This window comes from Oreochromis aureus, linkage group 3 (assembly GCF_013358895.1).
Source record: "Oreochromis aureus strain Israel breed Guangdong linkage group 3, ZZ_aureus, whole genome shotgun sequence".
In the NCBI taxonomy this organism is placed as follows: Eukaryota; Metazoa; Chordata; class Actinopteri; order Cichliformes; family Cichlidae; genus Oreochromis; species Oreochromis aureus.
In genome coordinates this window covers 106,348,325-106,372,682 of record NC_052944.1, presented here as the reverse complement: position 1 = coordinate 106,372,682, position 24,358 = coordinate 106,348,325, and the positions used below count along the sequence as shown (strand labels likewise).

The window sequence follows — 24,358 nt, the reverse complement described above, 5'->3', positions numbered from 1 at the left end:
GCAGGAAAGCTTTCCTGATGTTGTGATCTGTGAGAGAAGGAGCTGCACTGTCTGTCCAGTAGGTGGTGCAGAGGGTGGAGGGGGTAACAGCCTGTTTAATCACCTCCTCTTCATCACAGCCTCAGCAACTCAATTCAGTTTCTTCATATAGCACAAATGCACAGTAACAGCTTCATGTGGTAAATGATAAATGGATGGTGACATGCAGACTGAGGCAGCCAGGGATCAAACCACCACAGTAACTTTCAGTATTTATTATTTACTGATGCTGATGTAATATTTCTGCATGACATCATCAACAGTTTGTGCTGCAGCCTGCTGAACAGCTGAGCTGAACTCATCAGAGAAACAGCAGCATATTCATACAGAGAGCTCACAGGGACACACGATGTGATCTAAGGGAAGTGATGAAAGGAAGCTGACGGCGTCTGACACAGTCAGTCAGCATCCAGACAGCATGAAGGCTGCAGCTGCCTCTCTGCTCCTGCTCGGTGAGTCCAACCTTCATTCTTTCACTCTCACAGCTCAGGAGGTAGAGTGGGGCGTCTGTTAAGACCCCGGAGGTTGGTAGTTTGATTCCTGGCGGCTCCAGTCTGCATGCTAAATATTCTTGGGCAGGACATGAACACAAAGTTAGATGCATTGGACTGTGGATGTATGTGTATGTATGTTAGACATGAAGCACTCTGATAGAAAAAGCACAGAAAGAAGTGTTTGTGTGAATGAGGCAAGTTTCATACAGCCAGTAAATATTGAGTAAAGTGAGAGTTCAGGTAGTGTAGAAGAGCACTGTATGAGAACCACTCACAGCACAGACTCCAACAGGACAGAAGGCTTTCAGCCAGTTTGGACTGAGCAGCTCTCATTTCTACAAATCTGCCCAAATGTATTATGTGTTCAATACTGTTATCATAATATCCTGTTAGAGCCATTAAAGCACGCTGTAGGTATTACAGGTGCAGTGGTTTGTATCATATCTAAGAAGGTAAGTATACAGTTTCACTGACATGCAGGTGACACCATTTCTTTTGCCTGTCCTGACCGGCAACAATCAGAATAATCAGAACAATCTGAAAGCCAAGAAAGAAAAACGCCCCCCACAGTTATTTTCCCAAAGGGATCGTTATGGCTTTGCTACACTAAATGTCATAGTGTATTAGATTTGTTTTACTTTTAAGTTATTACACTCAGAACAGACAGGACTGGGGCCGGGACAGAAGAAAAACAAAGTAAAGATAAGTTGGGAAGAGAGTTAACAGAAGGAGAGAAACATAGAGGAGAAGAGGGACGGAGAGAGAAAAGACACTAAAATCTGTTTGATCACATCCTGAAGAAAAACAAGCAAAAAGAAGCAAAAAGCAAAAAGAAGCCAGCACACTAAGGAAACCACAGCAACAGCCACCATATGCATCAGTAACAGTAAATAATAAACACTGAATCCTGCTGAGCAGCACACTGGACGGATATTGCACAATATGTTTAGTGGCAGCAGCCAAGGAAGACACAGTGTGTGTCTGTGTACACCTGTGTGTGTGAGCATCAAGCCACATGATACACATCAGTTAGTTAAAGTGCAGGAATGTCTTGATGACTGAAACAATGCTGTAAGAATGTCCTTGACTAAACCATCACAGTAAACTGGTTTTACTTCCTCCTAAACCAGTTCAGTCGCCTTACACACTTTTTCCTCTGACATCGTCTCTCTTTACTGTATTTCACTGATGGAACAGGAACTGTTCTTCAAGATGATATACTCAGGCTGTGTCAGTCACTGACCTCTGACCCTCAGTGACCTCTGTCCTCCTGTTACAGGTGTGTGTGTGCTGCTGCTGTCTGCACCGACTGTTTCTGCAGGTGAGTTGATGATGTGAAAACAATCAGTGAGACTCCAACAAGAACACAAACACATTTGATCCCAACCACAGACTCATGAGCTCTCTGCATCACTCTGTTTGTGTCTGCTGATCCAATAAAGGTCTGATCCTGGAGATCCCTCCACATCCTGTGCCAGCAGGAAGTGATGTCACTCTGCGCTGCAGACAGAGTAATGGTGACATCATCACAGCCTATTTCCTCTTTAATGGAAGTCTTGTTGGAAATAAAAATAAATCAGAGTTCATCATCACAAACGTCCAGCAGTCTGATGAAGGTCTCTACTCCTGTGCTACTGATGTGTTTGGAGAATCTCCTCCGGGCTTTCTGAGGGTCAGAGGTCAGAACAATGACATCACTTCCTGTTTAAAAACATGAACTAACCTGAGCTGAAAATAAACAGGCTGAACCATCTTCATCATGTCTCCTACAGATCCTTCTGCTCATCTCCACACCCGCACCTCCTCTAATCCTGTGAACTCTCCTGCTCTTGTTTCTCCTGTAACAGACTCCTCCGCTCCTCCCTCCTCCTCCTCCATCCTCGTTCCGGTTGTAGCAAGTCTGGTTTCCGTGGTTCTTCTGGTTTTGGTGGTTTGGGGAGTTCTCTGGAGGAAACAGAAAGGTATGAAATCTTTCAGAGTTGTTGTTTTTTAAATAGATGATTAATATGGGCTCAAATTGTGGTCATAAATATTTTGTACTTGTAAGTCAGGCTTTGTATATGTAAAAAAGATTTGTGTTTGTGTAAAAAAGATTTGTATGTGGACTTAGCCAAAAAAAACCCTGCAAGTTACAAGTACAAATTTTGACCCGGTTTTTCTTCCTTTCATCTGATTGGTCAATGTCATGTCAATCACAAATTTAACTATCCAATCAGAGAACAGATGGGTTTGGCTGTCGGAGGGGAGCTTTTTTGAACTGGAGGTCCTTGAAGGGTAATACAGTTTGAAGCTGGAGGATCAATATATAAATATCCGATAGCAGCTAGGTCCGCTAACTTTCAGCAGCTGTTGAAAGGATAAAGTTGTGGTATGTCAGTGGTTAGAAAAACCATTATTACTTTAGGATTAGTTTAACTCAAAGTCAGGGTCGACCCGGGACCTTTGCTGTGAGTCACAGTGCGCAGCATAAAGGTCCTTTCACATCGGACGCAGGATGTGCTGCTAATGCTAACTAAAAGCTAAGGATCCAGAATTTGTTGCGTTGGCTGCTGAGCTCTGTGGGTTTTTGCAGCAGCTCTACCTGTACTAGATGCACCTGCTCCTTGTCGTTTCTGTCTCTGACTTTATGTCCTCTACAAGAGTTTCTGGGGTTTTATTTTTGCTGGTTCTTCAAATGTTCAATAAAAACATGTATGCTAATTCATAATGGAGAAAGCTTTGTAACTATCCCCACTAGTGAAGACTGTCATTTCCAAAACACAGCGAGTTTTTAGGACTTCCTGATAATAATGAATTACAGAGTCCAGCCTAAGTAATAAATGCATGAACTAGATCTTCAGCGTCACTCTGAAACCCTGTGAATGTGTTTGTGTGTTTCTTTGTTCAGCAGCGCTCCACTCCTCCTCTCCTGTACATGTGAACTGCAGTGACGTCACCATCACACAGAGAGACAACAGGAGAGGTACGCTGCGTGTGCTCTCAGCAGCATAACACACACACACACACACACACACACACGGTTTCTCAGGTAAATGATTCTGTGTGTGTGTGTGTGTGTGTGTGTGTGTGTGTGTGTGTGTGTTTTCCAGGTAAAAGTCCTGATGATCCAGATGTTATCTACTCTGATGTGAGGACTCGCACTTCAGGTACTGATGATGATGACGATGGTTCAGTGTAGTGATGAAGGACACACACCTTCACATTGGGAGCTGCTGAGAAGGTTAATCTCTGTTTGATGTTTTGTTCTGTAGAAACTGATACTTTTTATTCTCTCTGAACACAGATGTGCTCTTTTTAAAATCAGTGATAGCAAAGTTAGTGTGACTTCGTTCATCCTTCCAGCACAAACTCAGAGGAAAAGTCTTTAACAGAGATGATGGTTCAGAGTCAGTTTGGAGATACTGAGCTGGACTCTGGCCATACAGCACACATCTGATCAAACTGTGAGTCACAACTGAAGCTGCAGCATCATTCATTCATTTTTCTGTCTTTAGGCCCTGATGATGTTGTTTACCGTGAGGTGATCTTCAGAAGGTAGAGGAAAGCTGGTGAGACAACAGGTAACCATAACAACACACCTGAAAGTGAATTTATTTACCACCAAATGTGAAAAAAATGTCAAGTCAAAATCGAGTCAAAAATGACTCCAAGGTTCCTCACAGCATTACTGGAGGCCAAGGTAATGCCATCCAGAGTAAGAATCTGCTTAGATACCGTATTTCTAAGATTTTCAGGGCCGAGTACAATAACCTCAGTTTGATCTGAATTAAGAAGCAGAAAGTTAGCAGCCATCCAGGTCTTTATGTCTTTAAGACATTCCTGCAGAGTCCTGCATTCATAGAGGACTCTTCATTTACATGAACAAATTGGAGTCTATTAGATAGATATGATACAAACCACTGCAGTGCAGTACCTGTAATACCTACAGCATGTTCTAATCGCTCTAATAGGATATTATGGTCAACAGTATCGAACGCAGTACTGAGGTCTAGCAGGACAAGCACAGAGATGAGTCCACTGTCAGAGGCCATAAGAAGATCATTTGTAACCTTCACTAAAGCTGTTTCTGTGCTGTGATGAGCTCTGAAACCTGACTGAAACTCTTCAAATAAGCCATTCCTCTGCAGATGATCTGTTAGCTGTTTGACAACTACTCTTTCAAGGATGTTTGATATGAAAGGAAGGTTGGAGATTGGCCTATAATTAGCTAAGACAGCTGGGTCTAGAGATGCTTTTTAAGTAAAGGTTTAACTACAGCCAGCTTGAAGGCCTGTGGTACATAGCCGATTATTATAGATAGGTTGGTCATATTTAAGATTGAAGCATTAATTAATGGCAGGACTTCTTTGAGCAGTTTTGCAGGAATGGGGTCTAATTATAAGAAGAAAGCAGGTAAAACAACATATATACCTGGAAATGAAGTGTTTTATTTATCATAGTAACTCTAAACATTATGTTTTCTCAATGATCCTGTAGGAGTGCTAGAGACATAACTAAACTGACTAATATTAAACATAGTGGTGCTCTACACACACACACACACACACAGAGGACATATCTACAGTGTTGGGACTAACGCGTTATTAAGTAACGCGTTACAGTAACTACGTTATTATTGTGGTAACGAGCACGGTAACTAGTTATTATGCCAAAACCAGGAACGCGTTACTCTTTACTGGGATTTAGATAGGCTCGTTACTCGTTACTTCGTGTGGTGGATATCGCGGAGCTTCCACAGATTCAATAACATTAGCAAGTGGTGGAAGCCAGCAGGTGGATGAAGGAAAAGGGAGGCAAGAGGAGAGACCCGAAGCGGCCGCCGGTCCGCGTGTCAGGTGAACTGAACTTCAGGTAAGAAGTTATGACCTGCAGTCTATCGGAGTCAGATATAAACCAAGTTTAGGTGGAGTTTATTTTCGGTATGATGACTTTTTCGTACTGCGTGCTAGCTAGCATGACAGAGTTTCTATACAGCTGGGCGGGTGCTATGTTACTGATGTTGAACTTTATTTTGTTCATACGGTTAATTATTAGAGTTGCCAAACAGAATCGTCTGGTATTCAGAGAAAATATTACGCGTTTCGTACTGAGGTGAAAAGGAACACAGTTTGTCCCGGACTTCAGCTACAATGAAAAAGACACAAAGCTGAAGCTGCACAGCTGCCTCTTCTTCTCTCATTCTCTCCTGTTTCTACTTCAATCATGAAACTGATCAATGATCAGCTGATCGGCTTTTCTCTCTTGTTTATTTATCGCCCACTTTGCGCCAGAAAGAGGAAACCAGCGGATGTCGCGTTAAACAACAGCAGCACGTTTAAGCTTGATCAGCTGTTGTTAGAATTTATTTAATATTAATTTCTAGTATCAGCTGATGTTTGCTGGAGCCACAGCTGTAAAGCTGCTGGTCATGATATCGGTTTGGTTATCTGGTGAGAGGTAAACATGAAGATGAAACCAGGAGATAAACTTACTGAATCATCAGAGCTGAACAGGTGATGGAGAAACAGGTTTACCTTTTAGGTGACATGAATGAGTTGAAGGGAAGTTATGAACTGTTTCTGAGAGACAAATAACACCAGGATCCTTTTCTAAGCAGCTGACAGCTGGTAACTGTGCAGGGGCGGGTCTAGCAAAGTGTTGCCAGGGGGCCAGGTAGGGCATTAACAGGGAAAGGGGGGCACAAAGAAATACTTTCTTATTCTCATTTAAAATGTCTCGCTTTAAAAAAATAATTATCTGAGTCTTACAACAAACAATTGATAGATTGATACATATATACCATCAGAACAGTGTACATCACTGTCACAACAGTGTTTGTTTTCATTCAAAGGCTTTATGATTTTTCCTATAATGGTGGGCGGTCTCTAGTCAAAATGCCCGGACGATTTTTTTTGTCCCAGTCCAGCTCTGTATGCAGCTCATCTGCAGTCTGGTGTTACCTACATCTTCCTGTTCAGAAGGCAGAATTTCCGAGTTCTGAGTACAATCGAAAGCACCATGACTGCAGTTTTTGTGTTGGATGTAAAAAGTAGGCTAGAATCATGGCGGCGGTCAACGACGGTCCAGGCGTGGGATTTCTCTCGTGGAAATGTGCACATTATTTTTTCCTTTCTGTTGGTAGGCACAGTGCACTTGTGGCAAGTAAGCAAGATAGAAGACTGGCAGTGTGGCTGGGTATCCAGTTACGGAAGCAACACATTAACAAGAGAATTCTGAGTAAAACCAAAGTTACTTTCCCTAGTAACTAGTTACTTTGAAAGTAACGAGTAACTTGAAGTAACTGAGTTACTTTTTTAGAGAAGTAACTAGTAATGTAACTAAGTTACTAATTTAAAGTAACTTACCCAACACTGCATATCTAATACTTTAAACTGTATCTGTGTGTGTTCCAGAGCAGTCAGCTGATCCAGGTGTTGTGCATTGATTGAGAGCAGGTAACATTTCCGTACAGGTGTGTTAACAAAGGTCAGAGGTCAACAGCTAAGAGCTGACATCAGTGATGTTTGTCTCTGAACAGGAAGCTGAGGACACACTCGGTCTGATGGACGACCTTCATCCTTCACTCTGCTCCTCTTCTTCTCTTTGTGTCTCCTGAAACTCAGTTATTTGATTGTTCATCATGAAGAGCTGCACAAAACATTTTAAACTTTTTAGGATTTTCTGTTTCTATGCAGATATGATCTGATGGAAAATATAAAAAATATATATCAATAACATTTAAACAAATAAATCATTCAGTAAAATGAGCCTCAGTCTCAGGATGTTTTTAATAATTCAGTTACACACAGACAGTCAGTGACGGCTCCTCTCCTCAGCTTTCCTGCTGCCATCAGATGCTTGTTGTTGGAAATCTCACTCCTCATGCACTGGTATGATCAGCACTTGGTGACAGTAGGAAGGAAGAACTCCCTTTAACCTGAAGAATGTTTTACTTTTAACATCTTTCTGTATGATTGTCAGTGTTTTATGTTACTGCATGATTGCTTTTCTTTCATCTTTCAAGTCTCATGTATTGAATAAAATCCCCGAAACCCATAAAATAAAATCATGTCTGAAAATTTATCAGTCTCATAATTAAACACAACACCTGTGAATGCAGATGTAGAACCTGGAGCTACCTTTAATGGTTTTTTACAAAGAGAACAGGTGGTCCCACACTGAGTGGGAAAGGTGAAGATGTGGACAGAGTGTGCAGGCAGGTGAGTTCTCCCAGAGTGACTCCAACATGTTATCCTGAAGGAGCTGTGAGTGACTGGCTGAGGAGTTCAGAGAGGAGACAACATGCAGAGGTCCAAGGACAGAGACTGAACGTTTACCCTGCTAAAGCTTTCAAACTGCTGGAGGATGAACAGGTGGACAGCTGATGGGGGAGACCAGGTGTGTCAGCAGGAAGTAAACCTGCCACCTTTGATACAGGAGCTAATATGTCACCTGTCACTGGGCTCTTTATCATGGGCCACTTTTCAATCCACAGCTATGCAGCGTCTCCATGTCCCACCTGGGGGGTCACAACCCACAGTCTGAGAACCCAAACAGACAGAAAGCAGTGAATCAGACTCGTGTCAAAGTTTACAGCAGAAACAAACATGTTTGCAGCCTGATACACAAACTGTTTGGTGTCTCTTCATAACGCCTGTTTTTATATTAACGTTTGCATTATTAGGGGCGTGGCCTTTCTGACTGACAGGTGGATGGTGACACAGGTGGCTGTAGCTGCTAGCTTCACCTGAACTGGACCTCTGGGCTGTGTTTGTGCTTTTGGAGCATTTTTAATTTGACCAATAACATGGCTTCTGTGAGGTTACTATAGTAACAGAGCGTGCATGAGGGCGGGGCTCCCTCACAGCTGTCAACATATATAAAGTCAGTCTTTGGAGTGGTAATTAAAGTATTTTATTGTGCATGTGTTTAATGATGTAACCTCATTAATCATTATTAGTTAATAAATTACAGCCCTGACATAAGCTCTGATTTCTATTCTAATATCTGTAGGTAGTGCATATCATGGTATGTGTATTTATACAGAGACGTACTGTAACTACCACACAGTATATTCTTCTCTGGACCACTATGTCTTTATTTTTCATGGAGACACCAGGACAAAGTCATCATTTGTGTTCAAACCTGGGAATAAACATGATTCTGATCCTGGCATGTCTCTATTTGCCAGATGTGCACAGATGTGCGTTTCATGCCTTTTATTGGCTTTTAAATTGTGCGTCACTGTTACCTATATTATTTGGGTGAGAGCACAGAGAGAGAGAGGAGCACAGAGAGTGGGAGAAAGTAAGAGAGGATTACATGAATACAAGAACTATGACCTGTTAACTTGTGTCCAGGTGTGTGCAGTGTCAGTCTGCTGGTCCAGGGTCTGTACTGAGTCATGCTGCTGTAAGTGCTTGATGCTGGGCTGTCTCTCTGTGCAGAGGCAGAAACGATGTTGTGCACATTTTTCATCTTTTCTGCTTTGCTGCAAATCGTTCTTTAACTTTGTTGTAGAAATAATCACAATTGAGCCTTTGACCAAGTTTCATAATTACAGGCTCTGCCCTGAAACACCACATTAAATAAACATCTGTAGTTATTGATTCTGGCTTATTCTTGGATATCCAGTTAATTATGTTGCTATAGAAACAAACACTGTAGTGGGACATGAGTGAGTTCAGCTCCAAGCAGACACTAAAATGATTTATATACTTTCTTCAATTTTAAATTGGAATCCACTGCGTGCATGATTGGAGCTGATTCCTCCTAAAGCTTAGATCCTGGAGCCCTGCTGTGAAAGTGAAAGTAAACTGGTGATTGTGCGTCTTTCTCTGTGTGTGTCTGCAGTCTGTCTGAGGATCAGATTTAACAGGACTTTGACTGCAGGAGGAAGATGCAGTTGATGCTGCTGCTCCTCTTACTCGGTAAGAAAGACGCTCTTATTCTCTGCATGCACACACACTGACGTCTGCTCTCTGTGTCCTGATCAAACCTCTGCGTTTGTTCTAACGAGGCTACACACGAGAACCAGTAAGCTATCAGAGACAAAATTAGCTCACATTTTAGCTCCTCACTGCTCCCCTGCTATCCTCACATCTCCACTTGCTGTGAATGCTTGAATGCCTTAGCTCATCCTGAAATCATACACTCCCACTATCGTTGTACTGAGTGCCACTGACGTAAATAAATGATTGTTAAAAGCCCGATGCTGTGGCTGTGTCTGTTTATGCTGGGCTCACACTGTGCGATTTTTGGCCCATTTTGAGCCGATTTTTGAGTCGTGCGACCGTTTTGGCGATCGGCCCGATTTTGTCCTTCATCGTGCGTCGTGCATCGTGTAGTGTACGTGGGGTAACGAGAAGCGATTAACACCTCATGACCAGCTCCCGATCATCAATCGCTTGGTCAAATCCTCGCGACCGTCGTGAGGGTGTCACCGCAGCTTCTCACACTGCGCACGCGCAAACACAAATGTCAGCAAAAAATAGGGCGCAGCGTGTGATCTGGACACAAGCGATGGAGTCACAACTTGTACAACTATGGCAAGCTCACCCGAGCCTTTTCGATGTGGCCTCACAAAATTATCACGACCACAACAACCGTGAAAATAGTTGGATCTACATTGCTGCTCAATCACAGCTGCCTGATCAATGTTTTTCATTAGCAATTTAGCAAAGTTGATGGTGGTGGTGTGTGTGTCTGTGTGAGTGAAAGACACAGAGGGAGAGCGAGCGACAGAATTTCTGTTATAACCTTCATTTTTATGGACGCACAGTGTGAGCCCGGCATTAGGCGTGGGAAGTCGCGGGACACCCCACTCTTGTTGCGGTCCTCCTGAGCCGGGTCACAATTAGATAGCAAGATAGCAAGACGACATTGAATCTATGTTGATTTTTCATCCGAACCGTCGTATATGGTCGGGGTTGAAATGCCAATGTTGTAACAACATTGAAATACTGTGGTAAACCGACGGTCTTACTATAGAGACGTTGTAACGATGTTGATTCACCGTTGTTTTTTGTCATTGATATTTGATCTATTTATAGTCGACCAGGTGACAACAACAACGCCGAGAAAACGCTCTATTTATAGTTGACATCATTCGCCCGGTCACCATCAAAACCATCGATTTGTAGTTGAGCATTAAATTGCATTGCAACTGATCAGGTATAAAGTACCAGAGAAAGTAGATTTATTGTTCATTTGTTATCAATGACTTGGTCTAGTTCACCAGCTTTAAAAAATCGTGTCTACGTGCAATTTATGTATAGTTGACCGAAATTAAAGCAGCGATCACTTGGACTATTCCGCAGCACCCCTCTCACATTGGTACATCCCCCCAGGTATTCATTGTCTTCTACAGTAGAGCGGGACATTTGATTTACTCTCAGCGGAATTGACCGGAGAAGGCATCAGGTCATGCACTGCACTGGCCTGCACCACGATTAGTATAAGGTAAGAATGAATGATTTTTTTTTTCCTACTCGTTATTTCCATGTTTGCATTTGAATAACAGTAAAAAAACTCGTTAATGTTGTACATTAACGAGTTTTTTACTGTTATTTACGAGCCGGAAATTGTGTCTACTTCTTACAATCCGGCAACAAATAAATTGCACTGCGAACAAAGTATATCAACAAAGAAAACATTTTCGTTTCATAATTTCTTCGTTATATTCCCTTACAAAGCTAGCTTTAACGCTTCGAGTTTTCCTTTGTTCTTGCCGTCGCCTCGGCGCTTGACCCAGACTTTCGCTCTGTAGTTGCTTAGTACTACAAAAAATTCTAAATCTGTGATATATGATTGATAAACATAAAGTTAACTGTATAAACGTGTTCAATGACTTTGTTACTTTTGATGATTGGAGAGCACTCGCTTCAATTCGCACACGAAAACTTTAGACTCAGTTTGAATGCTCACGCAGCATGCCCATGTGACTGTGTAACAACCCTTTTGGGTCATAGCACCACTAGGGGGTCTCCTAGTGGGTGTGTTGTTGTTAGCGGCATCCATTTTCATGCTGCTCATGTTCTTTCTCTCTAAGAAACCTTACTGTTGTAACGGCCTGGCGCCTGCGACTACCGATCCCCGCACATGTATGTACGGACAGAGTAGAGCCGTGGAGACCTGGCTTGGATGGTGTATTGTATACAATAAAATAAAGGTCTGTTATTGGATTTAACCGACTGGCTTCGGGTATTTCAGCTAACCTCCACACCACATGCCTGCTGGACCTGCTAGCCGCTCCCGCCTCGCCAGACAGCTGTTACAACTTTACGTTGCACGCGTACATGACTTTCCGTTTGTGCCTTGAATAATGAATAAGGCTACGTCCACACGTACCAGCGTATTTTTGAAACCGCTGATTTTTCTATGCGTTGCACCTTTTGTCCACACGTAATGTATGTCTGGCCGTACATTGTGTTTGTATTTCCAGGCACATTTCACGAAGCAGAACGCAGTCTTCAGAGATATCCACGTGAACGCTGTGATACTGACCTTCAGTCCGAAGAAGAAACCCAGACCAGTCTTAAAAGAAAGCACAAGTAAAACCCTTTTATTCACAAACATATCTTTGATTGCTAAAATTTATGATCTTGTCTTTTATACATATCTGTGGTGCTTGCATACTGCAATATCACCACATAATATAGTCCAAAAAGTGGAAGTTTGTAAACTTTTAAAAATGCAAAGCCGTGTACACTTGTGCACTTCAAAAATTCATTGTATACTGTACCTTCTTGCACGTCTCTGTTTCCTGTGTGTGTTGTTAGAAATCAAACTAACTTTTCGGAAACAATATGCCAAAAGCATATTTACAATTACTTAAGACCGTTTTAATTTCTTTTCTTTAGACCAAATCCCTGTACACATATACGGGACTCAGAGGATGAGCAGCCTACAAAAAAAATGGTTTCCCCAGGCCCCTCGAGTGAAAATACCAGGTAATAAAATAATGTCTAGTGTCTGTGTACATATCTGTGTCTGACACAAGGAAACTTTTTGACAAGTTGTCTGTATTCTTAAATACTTAAAAATTATCTTTTTCTAAACAGCCCTCATCACTCCGCAGTCTGCCCCCAGCCCACTGATAGCAACCATCATAATGCCACACCCAGCTTCCGCACCTTTCGCCACTCCGGCACAAACCGACACAGCTTTGCGATCTCGCCAGCATGCAGAGTCTGATGTCTTCCTGTAGATGGTATGCTTTTAAAAAGCTTTAAAGCTGCATCACAATGTCATTGTACTCTTATCTAAAAAAAAAACCCAGTTTATACTCCTGAATGTCATCTTGTTGTGATTTTTTTTTTTTTTTCCTGTAGATTCCAGAGACTCTGTGAGGCCACTATTACAAGGCAAGTTTGAAAATCTTGGAATTTCACAGTTTACATGGTATAACAAATATATGTGACAGGCAAAAACTAGTAAACACTTTTAGCAGTTACAAGAACTAACAAATGAATATCCTACAAAAGGGAATAGAAATACATTGTACTGCCAATACTTTGGTTTATTCTTTGTATGACTTGAAAATCAGGCTTTAGGGAAAACTAAATGACATGTTTCTATCATCAATTACATGAAGTAAACACACAAGCACTTGCATACACATTTAAGACATGAGACACGCCAATTCCATCTCATAAAATGTGTCTATAGGTGAGACGCTTTGCGTTGATTGGTGCTGCTGGACCACACTGGAGGTGCGAGTCCGCTGTGTAATGGTTTATGCCATTACAAAGGAGCTGGCCTCTGTACTCAACTGGGCAGAGGAAAAAATACCAAGGACCAGACAAAGCAAAAAAGGGCATTTAAAGAGACAGCGCTGTGCAGATGCATATTTGGTAAGTTTTAACATTTATTGTAGTTTTATGAGCCTAAAGTGAACAATAAAGGGATCAATTGATGTGCTGGATGTGTTTCACATTTCCTATGTCTGTTTTTTGCTATATTACTTTGTCTTTCTTAATAACAAGACTTTCATGTCCGGTTAATCTGGAGATGGAGTCTTTGGTCTTCGGCTTGTTTTGTCCTCGGGTTGTACACTTTGTACAGCCCGAGGACCCCATGTTTTCTTTTTTTTTTTTTAAAGGATACACGGCACACCATGCTAAGACATATCACATTTTCAGCTTATAGCTCTTTGGAAATCAAATGCGGCAGTTTGCTGATTTCCGCCTGGTGACTTTCATGTTTATCAGCCTAGAAGTTTACATACTTTCTCCCTGCTGAAGACAATTAACAAGAGCTTATTCATGTGCTCTAATTCCCTTTTTTTGTCTTTGTTTTTTTTGTGTGTGTGTCTATTTTTGTCCTAGATGGCCTGGCGCAGCAGGTAGGGGCGAACTCTATGTCTGAGTTGGTCTTTGCTCAAGCAGTCCAGAAATGGCTCAGATATGCTCCAGATCGTACGGGTGGCGCGCAGGACACACATCATCCATCCCCATCCCGGAGTAAATAATAAAAAGTGATGTGAAACATAGAAATGTAAATAGGAAACTTTGTCTTTTAATAAAGTATTTTGCAAATGATACATGTCTATTGACCTTTTTTGTTTTTTTTGTTTTTTTTTCAATAAAAAGCAACTGTGCGAAAGAGGTGGAAAATCAATACCATAGCTCAACAGTGTTTCAATATCAGAATCTGACATTGTTTCAATGTCAACAGTGTTAGAAAATATAACGTCGAATCAATGTCAGGTTTCAACATTGATTCAACATCAAAACCTGACGTTGTTTCAATGTTAAAAATGGGTGCAAGAGTGACGTTGGGTCAACGTCACACTTCAACGTTGATTCAATGTCGCCTGATATTGACTCAACATTGTTTCAATGTTTCCTTGCTATCTGGGGGTTAGGGTTAGCTGTTGTGATAGCTGTTTGAAGCACTGTTACATATCACACTTTATTTATTATAATTCAGTTTTATTTATTTATCACATCACACCAACAGTCGCTGCAAGGCTCTTTATACTGTTATTAGACCCTATGATAATACAGAGGGCGGGGCATCTGCAATGCCTGGTGGGGGGGAGGGAGGAAGACAGGACAAAGACAGGCTGTGGAAGAGAGACAGACATTGTAGTGGCAATTCCTTTACCTTTGACAAAACTAACGTCCCACAATTTAAAGTCCACAAGCCACTGCTGCACTGAGGTAATATTTCGTACGCAGGCAAAAGAAGTCCATTGTCCAAACTTGAAAGTTGCGTTTTTACGGTTTATTTATCCAGTTTGGCAAGCAATAACAAGAATCCTTCCTGCTGCTTCTCCTGCTCTGGTAAAAAACCATAGGCCCACCCCAATGCATGCTGGTCCTATGCCAGTCTCTTTATTTATAGAAACAAAATGGCCCTACAGCTCTTACTAACTAATTTAACAAAATAACAACAAACAAACAAAACATTGAAACAAAATATTAACCAACAAATAAACTTGTAAATAAACCCCAAAATATAAGTAAACTAACAACAAACTTTAATTTCAAAATAATAAAAATAAAGAACAAATAGCTCCAACACTCCGGCCCCTAATTGTGCATACAATCACAATTACTTTAAAGTCCCAAAAGGAGGAGCTATTCCCTTAAACAGGTCCTTAATCTTTGTTGAGGGTTTTCTTCACGATGAGGCTTCCAGTAGCAAAATAAGTTTTGTCACTGGCCTTTCCAAAACACTAGTCTTTGTCTGTAGTCTCACAGAACGCACCAAGCCTTTTGCATCCTGGTTTACATTTAAGACTTTCGCCATCATCCACGATCCTCTTGGAGCTGTAGCGTCTGCAATTAAAACAACATCTCCAGGTATAAGGCATCTTTTAGTCTTCATCCATTTTTGTCTTTCTTGCATCAGAGGTAGGTACTCAGAAAGCCATCTCTTCCAGAACAACTCTGCCATGTACTGTACCTGTTTCCACCTTTTCCTGACATGCAGATCACTTGGATGAAACAGTCCTGGTGGTAAAATTGGTTTATTTTTCAGCAACAACAAGTGATTGGGTGTTAGTGCTTCAAGATCATTTGAGTCATCCGAAACTTTAGTAATGGGTCTGTCATTCAATATAGCTTCAACCTCACAGAAGACTGTTTGGAGTCCTTCATCATCCAGAACCTGCTCTTTGAGAACTGAGGCTAAAATACTCTTTATTGAGCGAATGAGGCGCTCCCACACACCGCCTTGGTGAGAAGCTGCTGGGACGTTAAAGTTCCATCTCATGCCATCCTGAACAAAAGCCTTTTGAATTTTAGCATGGTCCAGCCCAGTCAAACTTTCTTTCAACTCTCGATTCGCCCCAACAAAATTTGTAGCATTATCAGATCTAATGGTCGACACTGGGCCTCGTCTACAGATGAACCTCCGCACAGCATTTATACAGGAGTCTGTATCAAGTGTACAGGCAATCTCCAGATGTACTGCACGACTGGTCAAACAAGCAAAAAGAACTCCATACCTTTTAAGGAGACTTCGTCCTCTTTTAACACTTATAGGTCCAAAATAGTCCACTCCAACATTTGTGAATGGAGCTGTGTCTGGCAGGACTCTCTCTTCAGGGAGATCCGCCATCTTTTGTTCAACAAACTTTCCTCTGTTGCGTCTACACGTGATACAACGAGAGATAATTTTCCTGGCAGCAGAATTTGCATTTAGTATCCAGTATTTTTGTCTTAGTTTGGACAACATGTGTGCTCTTCCTGCATGTCCCAACCTTTGATGGATACAGCGTAAAATCAGTGTTGACACATGCATATCTTTTGTCAAAATTGCAGGATGCTTTACTTCCATAGGCATGGCTGCTTTATTCAATCGGCCACCCACTCTGAGGATTCCTGCATCCAACACTGGATCAAGTTTGTAGAGACAACTTCCCTTAGAGACTCCTTTGAGGCCATTGCTGATTAAAGCCATTTCAGTTGTAAATCTCTGTTGTTCTGCATATTGAATAATAGCTTGTTCTGCCCTTACTAAGTCTTTTGGAGTCAGATTTCCTTTTTTCAAAGTGGTCTTAAATCTTTCCATTCTTATCTCCACTTCTTTCTGACTTTCCAAATCATTCTTATTCAAACCTGCAGCAAGCAACTCTTTCCTCTTCTGCACCAGCAACACCAAAGCCTCTTTCATCTTTAAAAGCCAGGCTACAGAGATTTTAAGTTTTGCCCAAGACGAGAAGTAGTGGATAAGATAACTGGTAGGATTTTGTAATTCCTTCACAATGACATTCATTGTCAGGTCCTTTTTGACCTCTGGATCATCTGCAGAAATTACACGGTACTCCACATCCAGTTTAGGCCATTCCTTTTCCGATCTATAGAGAAATTCTGGCCCTTTTATCCATCTTCTACATTTGAGGAAATCTCCAGCTCTCATGCCTCTGGATGCATCATCTGCAGGATTCTCCTTGGAAGAAACATATCTCCACTGATTCACATCCATTGCTTCTCGGATGACAGCGATTCTGTTTGCAACAAAAGTATTAAATCTTCTGGTTTCATTGGAGATGTATTTCAGTACTGTTGTACTATCAGTCCAAAAAACTGATTTTTCCAACCTTACCTGCAGCTCTTTTTGCAGAAGCATATTCACTCGAACTGCAAGAACTGCAGCCGTCAATTCCAATCTGGGAATTGTAATTTGCTTAAGAGGAGCAACTCTTGCCTTTCCCAGGATAAAAGCAACATGCGTGATGTTATTCTTCTCCAACCTTAAATATGACACCGTTCCATACCCATCTTGACTTGCATCAGAAAAATGATGAAGTTGTGCCTTATCTAGTCTTCCAAAGCAAGTTGGTTTAATGCAACGTTCCACTTTGAACTTTGAAATCAGCTGGAGATCCTCCAGCCAATCACGCCAACGCTGGGAAAGAGAGTGGGGAATAACTTCATCCCACTTCAAATTTTGTCGGCAAAGCTCTTGTAGCAACAGTTTAGCTGGCATACTGAAGGGAGACAAGATTCCCAAAGGATCATACAGTGAGCTGACCACAGACAAAATGCCCCTTCTGGTTGTTGGACGGTCCTGCAAGGAGGTTTTGAACCGGAACTTGTCTGTTTCCATGCACCACTGTAAACCCAGTGCTCTCTCAACTGGAAGTTGATTTGTGTCCAAATCCAGATCCTTAATTTCTTTTGCTCTTCTTTCCTCTGGGATTGACATGAGCACTGTGCGACTGTTGCTGATCCATTTTGAAAGCTTAAATCCTCCTTTAGCGCAGATATCTGTCAGCCTCTTCACCATGTGCACTGCCTCCTCTTCTGAAGCAACAGATTTCAAACAATCATCCACATAAAAGTTTCTTTTGACTGTATCAACCACTTCAGCTGGAAACTGTTGTGCATTATCATCTGCAGTTCTCTGTAGAGCATAATTTGCACAGCTTGGCGAAGATACTGCTCCAAACAAATGCACCTTCATCCTGTATTCCTGTGCAGGCCTTGTAGTGTCGCCATGCTGCCACCACAGGAAACGGAGAAAGTTGACGTGTTTTTCTGAGACGTGCACCTGGTGAAACATGGAATCAATGTCCGCCATTAATGCAACAGGCTCTTGTCTAAATCTGATCAGAACTCCAACCAGCGAGTTTGTGAGATCAGGTCCCTGCAGAAGCTGACTGTTCAATGATGCTCCTTTATAAGTTGTTCCACAGTCAAATACAACTCTTAACTTGCCCTTTGTGGGATGATACACTCCATGATGAGGGATGTACCACACCTTTCCATCATCTTTGTGCAACTCATCTGCAGGCACAAACTCGGCATATCCTTGTTCAAACATGTTGTTTACACATTTGGTGTACTCATCCTTATAATGAGCATCCTTTTCAAATCTCCGTCTGAGACTCTGGAGACGCTGCTCCGCGACACAGAGGTTATTTGGCAAGCTGGGACCTTCTCTCCTGAAAGGCAAATCAATGTGATAATGATTTCCAATAAGCTTTATTGAACTACTAACAATATCCATGAAACACAGATCCTCTCTGGACATTTCATTCTGCTCCTCTGATGATCTTTCATTAAAATCATGATTGTACTGTTTAATCAACATTTCTTCAAGACGCTCAACAGAAACCCTATTGGCTGTTACAGCAGTGCAGTTGGTTTTATTTCCACTGTTACTTCCAGTGCGCAGGGGACCATTTATGACCCAGCCAACCTTTGTTTTTACAGCATAAGGTCCACCATCCACGCTGTTTATCACCTTCCATGGCTCTAAAACATTGGAAGCATCAGTGCCTATCAATAGCTCCACATCTGCATTAATGTTGTGAAGTTTAACAGGTTTAAGATGAGGCCACTGATCGATGTCGCCTTGCTGGGGAATATTGACTGTAGAAACTGGCATGGTCTTTTGAGTCAAAACATCTGGCAACGGCATGAAATCATTCGTTTCCAACCCAGACACTTCCAAACCAGACAGAACTTCTGCACTAACAATCCTATCTTGACTCATTGTTCTCAAAAGGATATTGGTCTTTTTACCTTTTAGATTCAGTCTTTTTGCCAGAGTTTCTGTACAGAATGTACCTGAGCTTCCAGGATCCAAAAACGCATAGGTTTGCACAATTTTATTACTCTTTTGGCTCTTAACTTGCACTGGAACTATAGAAAAAACTGCATCAACTTCATGACCGGCCCCAATATGCCCACATGTCTGAGTGGTTGCAGTTGAAAAGTTGACATTACAGCTTGTCATCTGTTGAGTTTGTTCTGAGGACGCACCTGGATCTTTTCGCTCTATGTGAAGAACCCGGGTGCTTTTGGTGACACACGTTGCAATCCAAACGACTCCTACAGTCTTTGCTTGTGTGACCAACTTTTAAACAACCAAAACAAATCCCCCTTTCCTTGATAAAAGTCAACTTATCCCGATGCATTTTAGCTTTAAACTGCTTACAATTTTCTAGTAAATGATTGCTGTGTGAACAAAACAAACAACTATGCAGAACAGTGGAATTTGTTCTGCTTCCAGTTAACTGAGTTTTGATTCCTGGCACTGTACTGACATTAGTGGCAAAACTACTTCCCTTTTTTCTTTGCTTGGTGGAACTTGAAGCTTTAAAGCTGCTTCCAGATTGTGAGTCTTGGATGTTGCCAAACACTGGATCTGATGCTACTTTTACCTGTTTTATTATAAAGGCAACCAGATCAGTGAACACTGCTCTGTAACCATTTTGTTCCTGCAGTTCATATGCAACAACTCTCCATTTTTCCCTCAATTTATATGGAAGTTTCATAACAACCATTCTCATGTTTGAGGGCAAATCCAACTCCTTCATATAAACAACTTGCTGTGTTAGATTCGAACATCCTTGAAGAAAAAGAGAGAATGACTGTAGACCTTTCACATCCTCACTTTTAATAGGTGCCCAACTCACAATCCTCTCCATATATGCAGAGGCAATTTTATTTTCGTTCCCAAAATGTTCTTCAAGAAGATCTTTGGCTGTGGAATAGCCCTGCTCAGGAGGTAAATGCTGACAACTATGCACCAAATCTCTAGGCTGCCCCCTAGTGAACTGCTCTAAAAAATGCAAACAGTCACTCCAGTTATCAGTTTTAGCTTCCACTCCATTTTCAAAGGCATTCATAAATGATCTGTACTGTAAAGGGTCTCCATCAAACACAGGGATGTTTCTGGCGGGGAGGACAGAAGATAAGTTTTGTTTTACAAGCAAAGTAGTGATATCATTTTGTTTTTGCATAATATTTACAATCTCCTTCGTGCAATTCTCAGTCAAAGTAGGAGACTGAGGCTGTGTTTGCTGCGTCACTTGAGCTGAATCATCCACCTCATGTTGGGTTTGACTTTGTCTTGGTATGATTACTTGTGATTCAGATGCAGAATTTATACCAGAGTAATCTCTTGATGCTGGAACAAATGTATCAGCACAAGGATTTAAACTAGGTGCTTCTTGTACGTGCCCTCTTCCAAAATAAGAGTTCATTCCATCAGAATGCTCAGAGCTACAAACTGAGTTTATTTTTAAGACACGAAGCTTCGCAGTAGTCGCTGCCAGCTCTGTTTCCAAGGATAATATCTCCTTTTCTTTTCTCAGTTTTTCTTTTTCTTTTCTCAGTTTTTCCTCTTGCGCTTCGATAGAATGTTTTTTCTTTAATGCAGCGAGTCGCTCCATGAGCGCTGCCTTGTCAGCCGCAGCTTTAATGCGTGCGGAAGATGTTGATGAAATTCGACTTTGCTGTGACAATGTTTTTGAAGGTGGCTTTACACTTAAGATATTAGAGACACTGTCTTCAGGATTTATTTCATCCAAACTTTCAACAGCTTGATCATTAAGAGCAGTATTGCTTTGTTCAGTATACGGCTCGCCTGCTTCCTGCAACCAAACCTTTACTTTGTCCATAAAACCAGAGAATGCTGTCACCTTAGACTGAAAATGTGCGGTTTGCCTTTTCACTTCATCTTCTGGCAGTGGCAAACTTAAAAAGGATTCTTGCAAAGCGTTTGCATCTTGATAGCATTTAATAAACTTCCCAAATTCAGAAGACACTTCCTTAACGTTCTCATGTGAGGTCAATAAAGCAGAAGTTTTCCCCATGTACTTAGATGCTTGCTTACACATTGAACTGCGCTTTTCTTGGCACGTCTTTATATACAAATCCAAACCCTTTGGCGTAAATTTGATGCTTCTTTTCTCTGCTTGCATCTTAGTGTCATCCTCTTGTTTACTCTTAATATCCGACATTTTTATTGTCCTCTTGGATTATTTCAAACATTATAAAGATGCACAGCACACTGAGAATCCAGAGCATAGAGCACAAACATGACATCTATTTACCGGCTGATTGCAGCGAACAAACATTTCCACAGAGGGCGTTGGCATGTTTCAATTAGCGATCCAATTATGCACCAATTTAGTACATCAAAACTCAGCTCATCAGTCTTTGTAGTGAGATTATGTCTTTAAACTCCAATAGCTTCACCGTTTTCCTTTACGGCTTAAACAATATTATCACTCACCAGCTTTTATGAACGAGTGACATGTTGATCCAGGCCTCAACATCAAATCCGTCTGGATTACTCACCAGACGATCCAATAACTTTTATTCAAGTTCGACGGTGGTCCTTGAAATCCTTATATCCAACATATCCATTAATGAAGGATTATTCCTTTGTCCACAGGGCTGGTTTTTTACTTTATGTAGTGGCAATTCCTTTACCTTTGACAAAACTAATGTCCCACAATTTAAAGTCCACAAGCCACTGCTGCACTGAGGTAATATTTCGTACGCAGGCAAAAGAAGTCCATTGTCCAAACTTGAAAGTTGCGTTTTTACGGTTTATTTATCCAGTTTGGCAAGCAATAACAAAAATCCTTCCTGCTGCTTCTCCTGCTCTGGTAAAAAACCATAGGCCCACCCCAATGCATGCTGGTCCTATGCCAGTCTCTTTATTTATAGAAACAAAATGGCCCTACAGCTCTTACTAACTAATTTAACAAAATAACAACAAACAAACAAAACATTGAAACAAAATATTAACCAACAAATAAACTTGTAAATAAACCCCAAAATATAAGTAAACTAACAACAAACTTTAATTTCAAAATAATAAAAATAAAGAACAAATAGCTCCAACAGACATTATTGGTAAGTAATGATTAGATACAGAGAGGTGTACAAACAGAGTGAGAGAAGAAGAAACATTCATCATGGGAATCCCCCAGCAGGGACGTCCTGAACTGACTTTAGTTAAGAAAGAAAAATCTCAGCCTGTGTTTGTGACATGTGATCAGAGATGATATTGATGTACATCATCCTTCAGTGTCCTTTCATGTCAACACTGAGCACAGAATTTAAAGTGCTGTAACTACATGTAGAAACATAATTTGTTGTTTCTGTCAGTGACATTTCAGCTTATCATGATGGAGCACAGTGATGTAACTACAGCACAGCTGATGGTCTGCAGGAGCAGAGAGAGTTTAACCTGTGTCTTCACCTCTGAAGGAAACATGAATCCAAACAGTGTTCCTTCATGTTCTGTACAGACTGTGCTGGATCAGGTTCTGTGGCTACAATAAACACAGTTTCTTTAGTTCACAAAGAAAAGTTATCCAGGATCAACGTGCAGTGGTGACAGTGATTCCTGAGATTAGGGACAAAACAGGTTCTAATCTTCTAAAAAATATTTTTTGATTTTTCAAAAACATATTTACATATTATTGTTACACAAAGTTCAGATTGTCTCACCATGTTTTGGTACAATCTCCCAGGTGTAACATGTTTTAATAATGTACATTTTTGCTGGAGAAGTGTGTAAGCTCGACACATATAATCAGTTTGTAGTTCAAAAAAATCTCCCTATGTTGGTCATGGAGAAGATAATTCCGAACATTTGTCCATGAGATATTTGGTATATGTCCCAGCTTCTGCTTGTGTAGACTGGTGATGATGGTTCATTAAGATTAACTAAAACAGCAGCAAATGGAACAAAGCAGACATCTTGGCGTCCTTTTTTCTTTGTTGAAATCCGACATTTGGCCCATGATGATGAAATATTTCTACATGACGATCTTGATGCTCTTCATTAACTGTTAAAGCTTTAGCCAGCCATCAGTTTTGGTCATACATGACAACAAGCCAGTCTCCTCTACAAACATCACTTGACCCTGCTCTAGTTGTAGTACCATCAGGTGCTCTACTGAGCTCTTTCTCCATTGCTTCCATCAAGATCACCAGAGGACTTTGTTTTGCAACAGCCCTCGAATTCTGATGTTCATCCAGAATCAAAAGAGTAAGACTGAAACACTGACAGATCTTTGGCTCACTGCAGAAACATGAAATGTCTGCGATGGATGATATTCCCCTGAGCTAATACTTGATGAGTTAGTCTAGTTCCTGTAATAGATTTCAAGGGTTGCATGAGTATAGTGTTGTAAGACGGGAACTAGTCAGTGGTAACATAGTGTAGCTCGAGAATGTATGGCAATCTGACATGAATATCTTTCAGGGCTTGATCCATGGCTGCTGCATCCTGGTGCTTGGACTCTAAAATTGTGCTGAACCCTGCCTTTTCATGTTTGGTGTAAAACATGCCAGTGTGAAGAGTTATCTGTGGGAGGTTTTGTCCATAATGACAGGATTGTACTTCTGAGATGAATTTACATTTCCAGGCCTCAGACAAGTCAACATACACAATAATTGTTGTTTCATTGCAATTTCTTATCATGTTCCTGTACTCCCTGTTTTGATTTTGAACTAGGTGGAAATGGGTGGTTGTTTCACTTCTTGATTTGTCTTGGTAGACAACCATAAGCTCTGACAGAGTGGCAGTGTGTTTCTGAAGTTTGGTGTGAAAATGAGCTCCATCTTCTGTTTGCTCTTTGATACGTTTCCACTGCTTCCACTCCACTTGTGTTGTCGCTTACTCTGGAGGAAGGCTTTAATATTTGTTTAGACGTATTGAACAAGTACGTACTATGCAAGATTCATTAGCTGGAGAACAACACACAAGCTGGAATGACTCTTCAAGTTTGCTGGTTGACACAGCTTTGAATGACTTCAGAGCCTCATACTCAGTTTTGTATTCTCGTGGTACTGGCATTGTCATGTTGTTTGATCTGACGCTCTAGGCCAGGGGTGGGCACCGAGGGCCGGTGTCCCTGCAGGTTTTACATGTGTCCTTGAACCAACACAGCTGATTTAAATGGCTAAATTATCTCCTCAACACGTCCTGATGTCCTCCAGAGGCCTGGTAACGAACTAATCATGTGATTCAGGTGTGTTGACCCAAGGTGAGATCTAAAACCTGCAGGGACACCGGCCCTCGGGGCCTGGAATTGCCCACCCCTGCTCTAGGCGATGTGATGCAGAATGGACGCAATG

The 24,358-nt window shown here is 41.3% G+C and overlaps 2 protein-coding genes across 3 annotated transcripts in view; both read left to right on the top strand.

Moving 5' to 3' along the window:
* Positions 1-322: 322 nt before the first annotated feature.
* On the top strand, positions 323-7,882 carry LOC120438666. Its single transcript, XM_039609137.1, has 9 exons — positions 323-491; positions 1,813-1,854; positions 1,976-2,212; positions 2,381-2,494; positions 3,421-3,495; positions 3,623-3,679; positions 4,028-4,093; positions 6,926-6,967; positions 7,051-7,882. Exons 1-7 carry the CDS (start codon positions 458-460, stop codon positions 4,069-4,071), a joined length of 603 nt encoding a protein of 200 aa, XP_039465071.1. The 5' UTR covers positions 323-457; the 3' UTR covers positions 4,072-4,093; positions 6,926-6,967; positions 7,051-7,882.
* Positions 7,883-9,331: 1,449 nt separating this feature from the next.
* Positions 9,332-24,358, top strand: part of LOC120438600 (muscle M-line assembly protein unc-89-like) — a 51,038-nt gene continuing 36,011 nt past the window's right edge. For both annotated transcript variants that reach the window (XM_039608995.1, XM_039608994.1), the window contains exon 1: positions 9,332-9,442. In XM_039608995.1, coding sequence (XP_039464929.1) covers positions 9,412-9,442 — 31 coding nt within the window. In that variant the 5' untranslated portion in view covers positions 9,332-9,411. The remainder of the gene's footprint in view (positions 9,443-24,358) is intronic.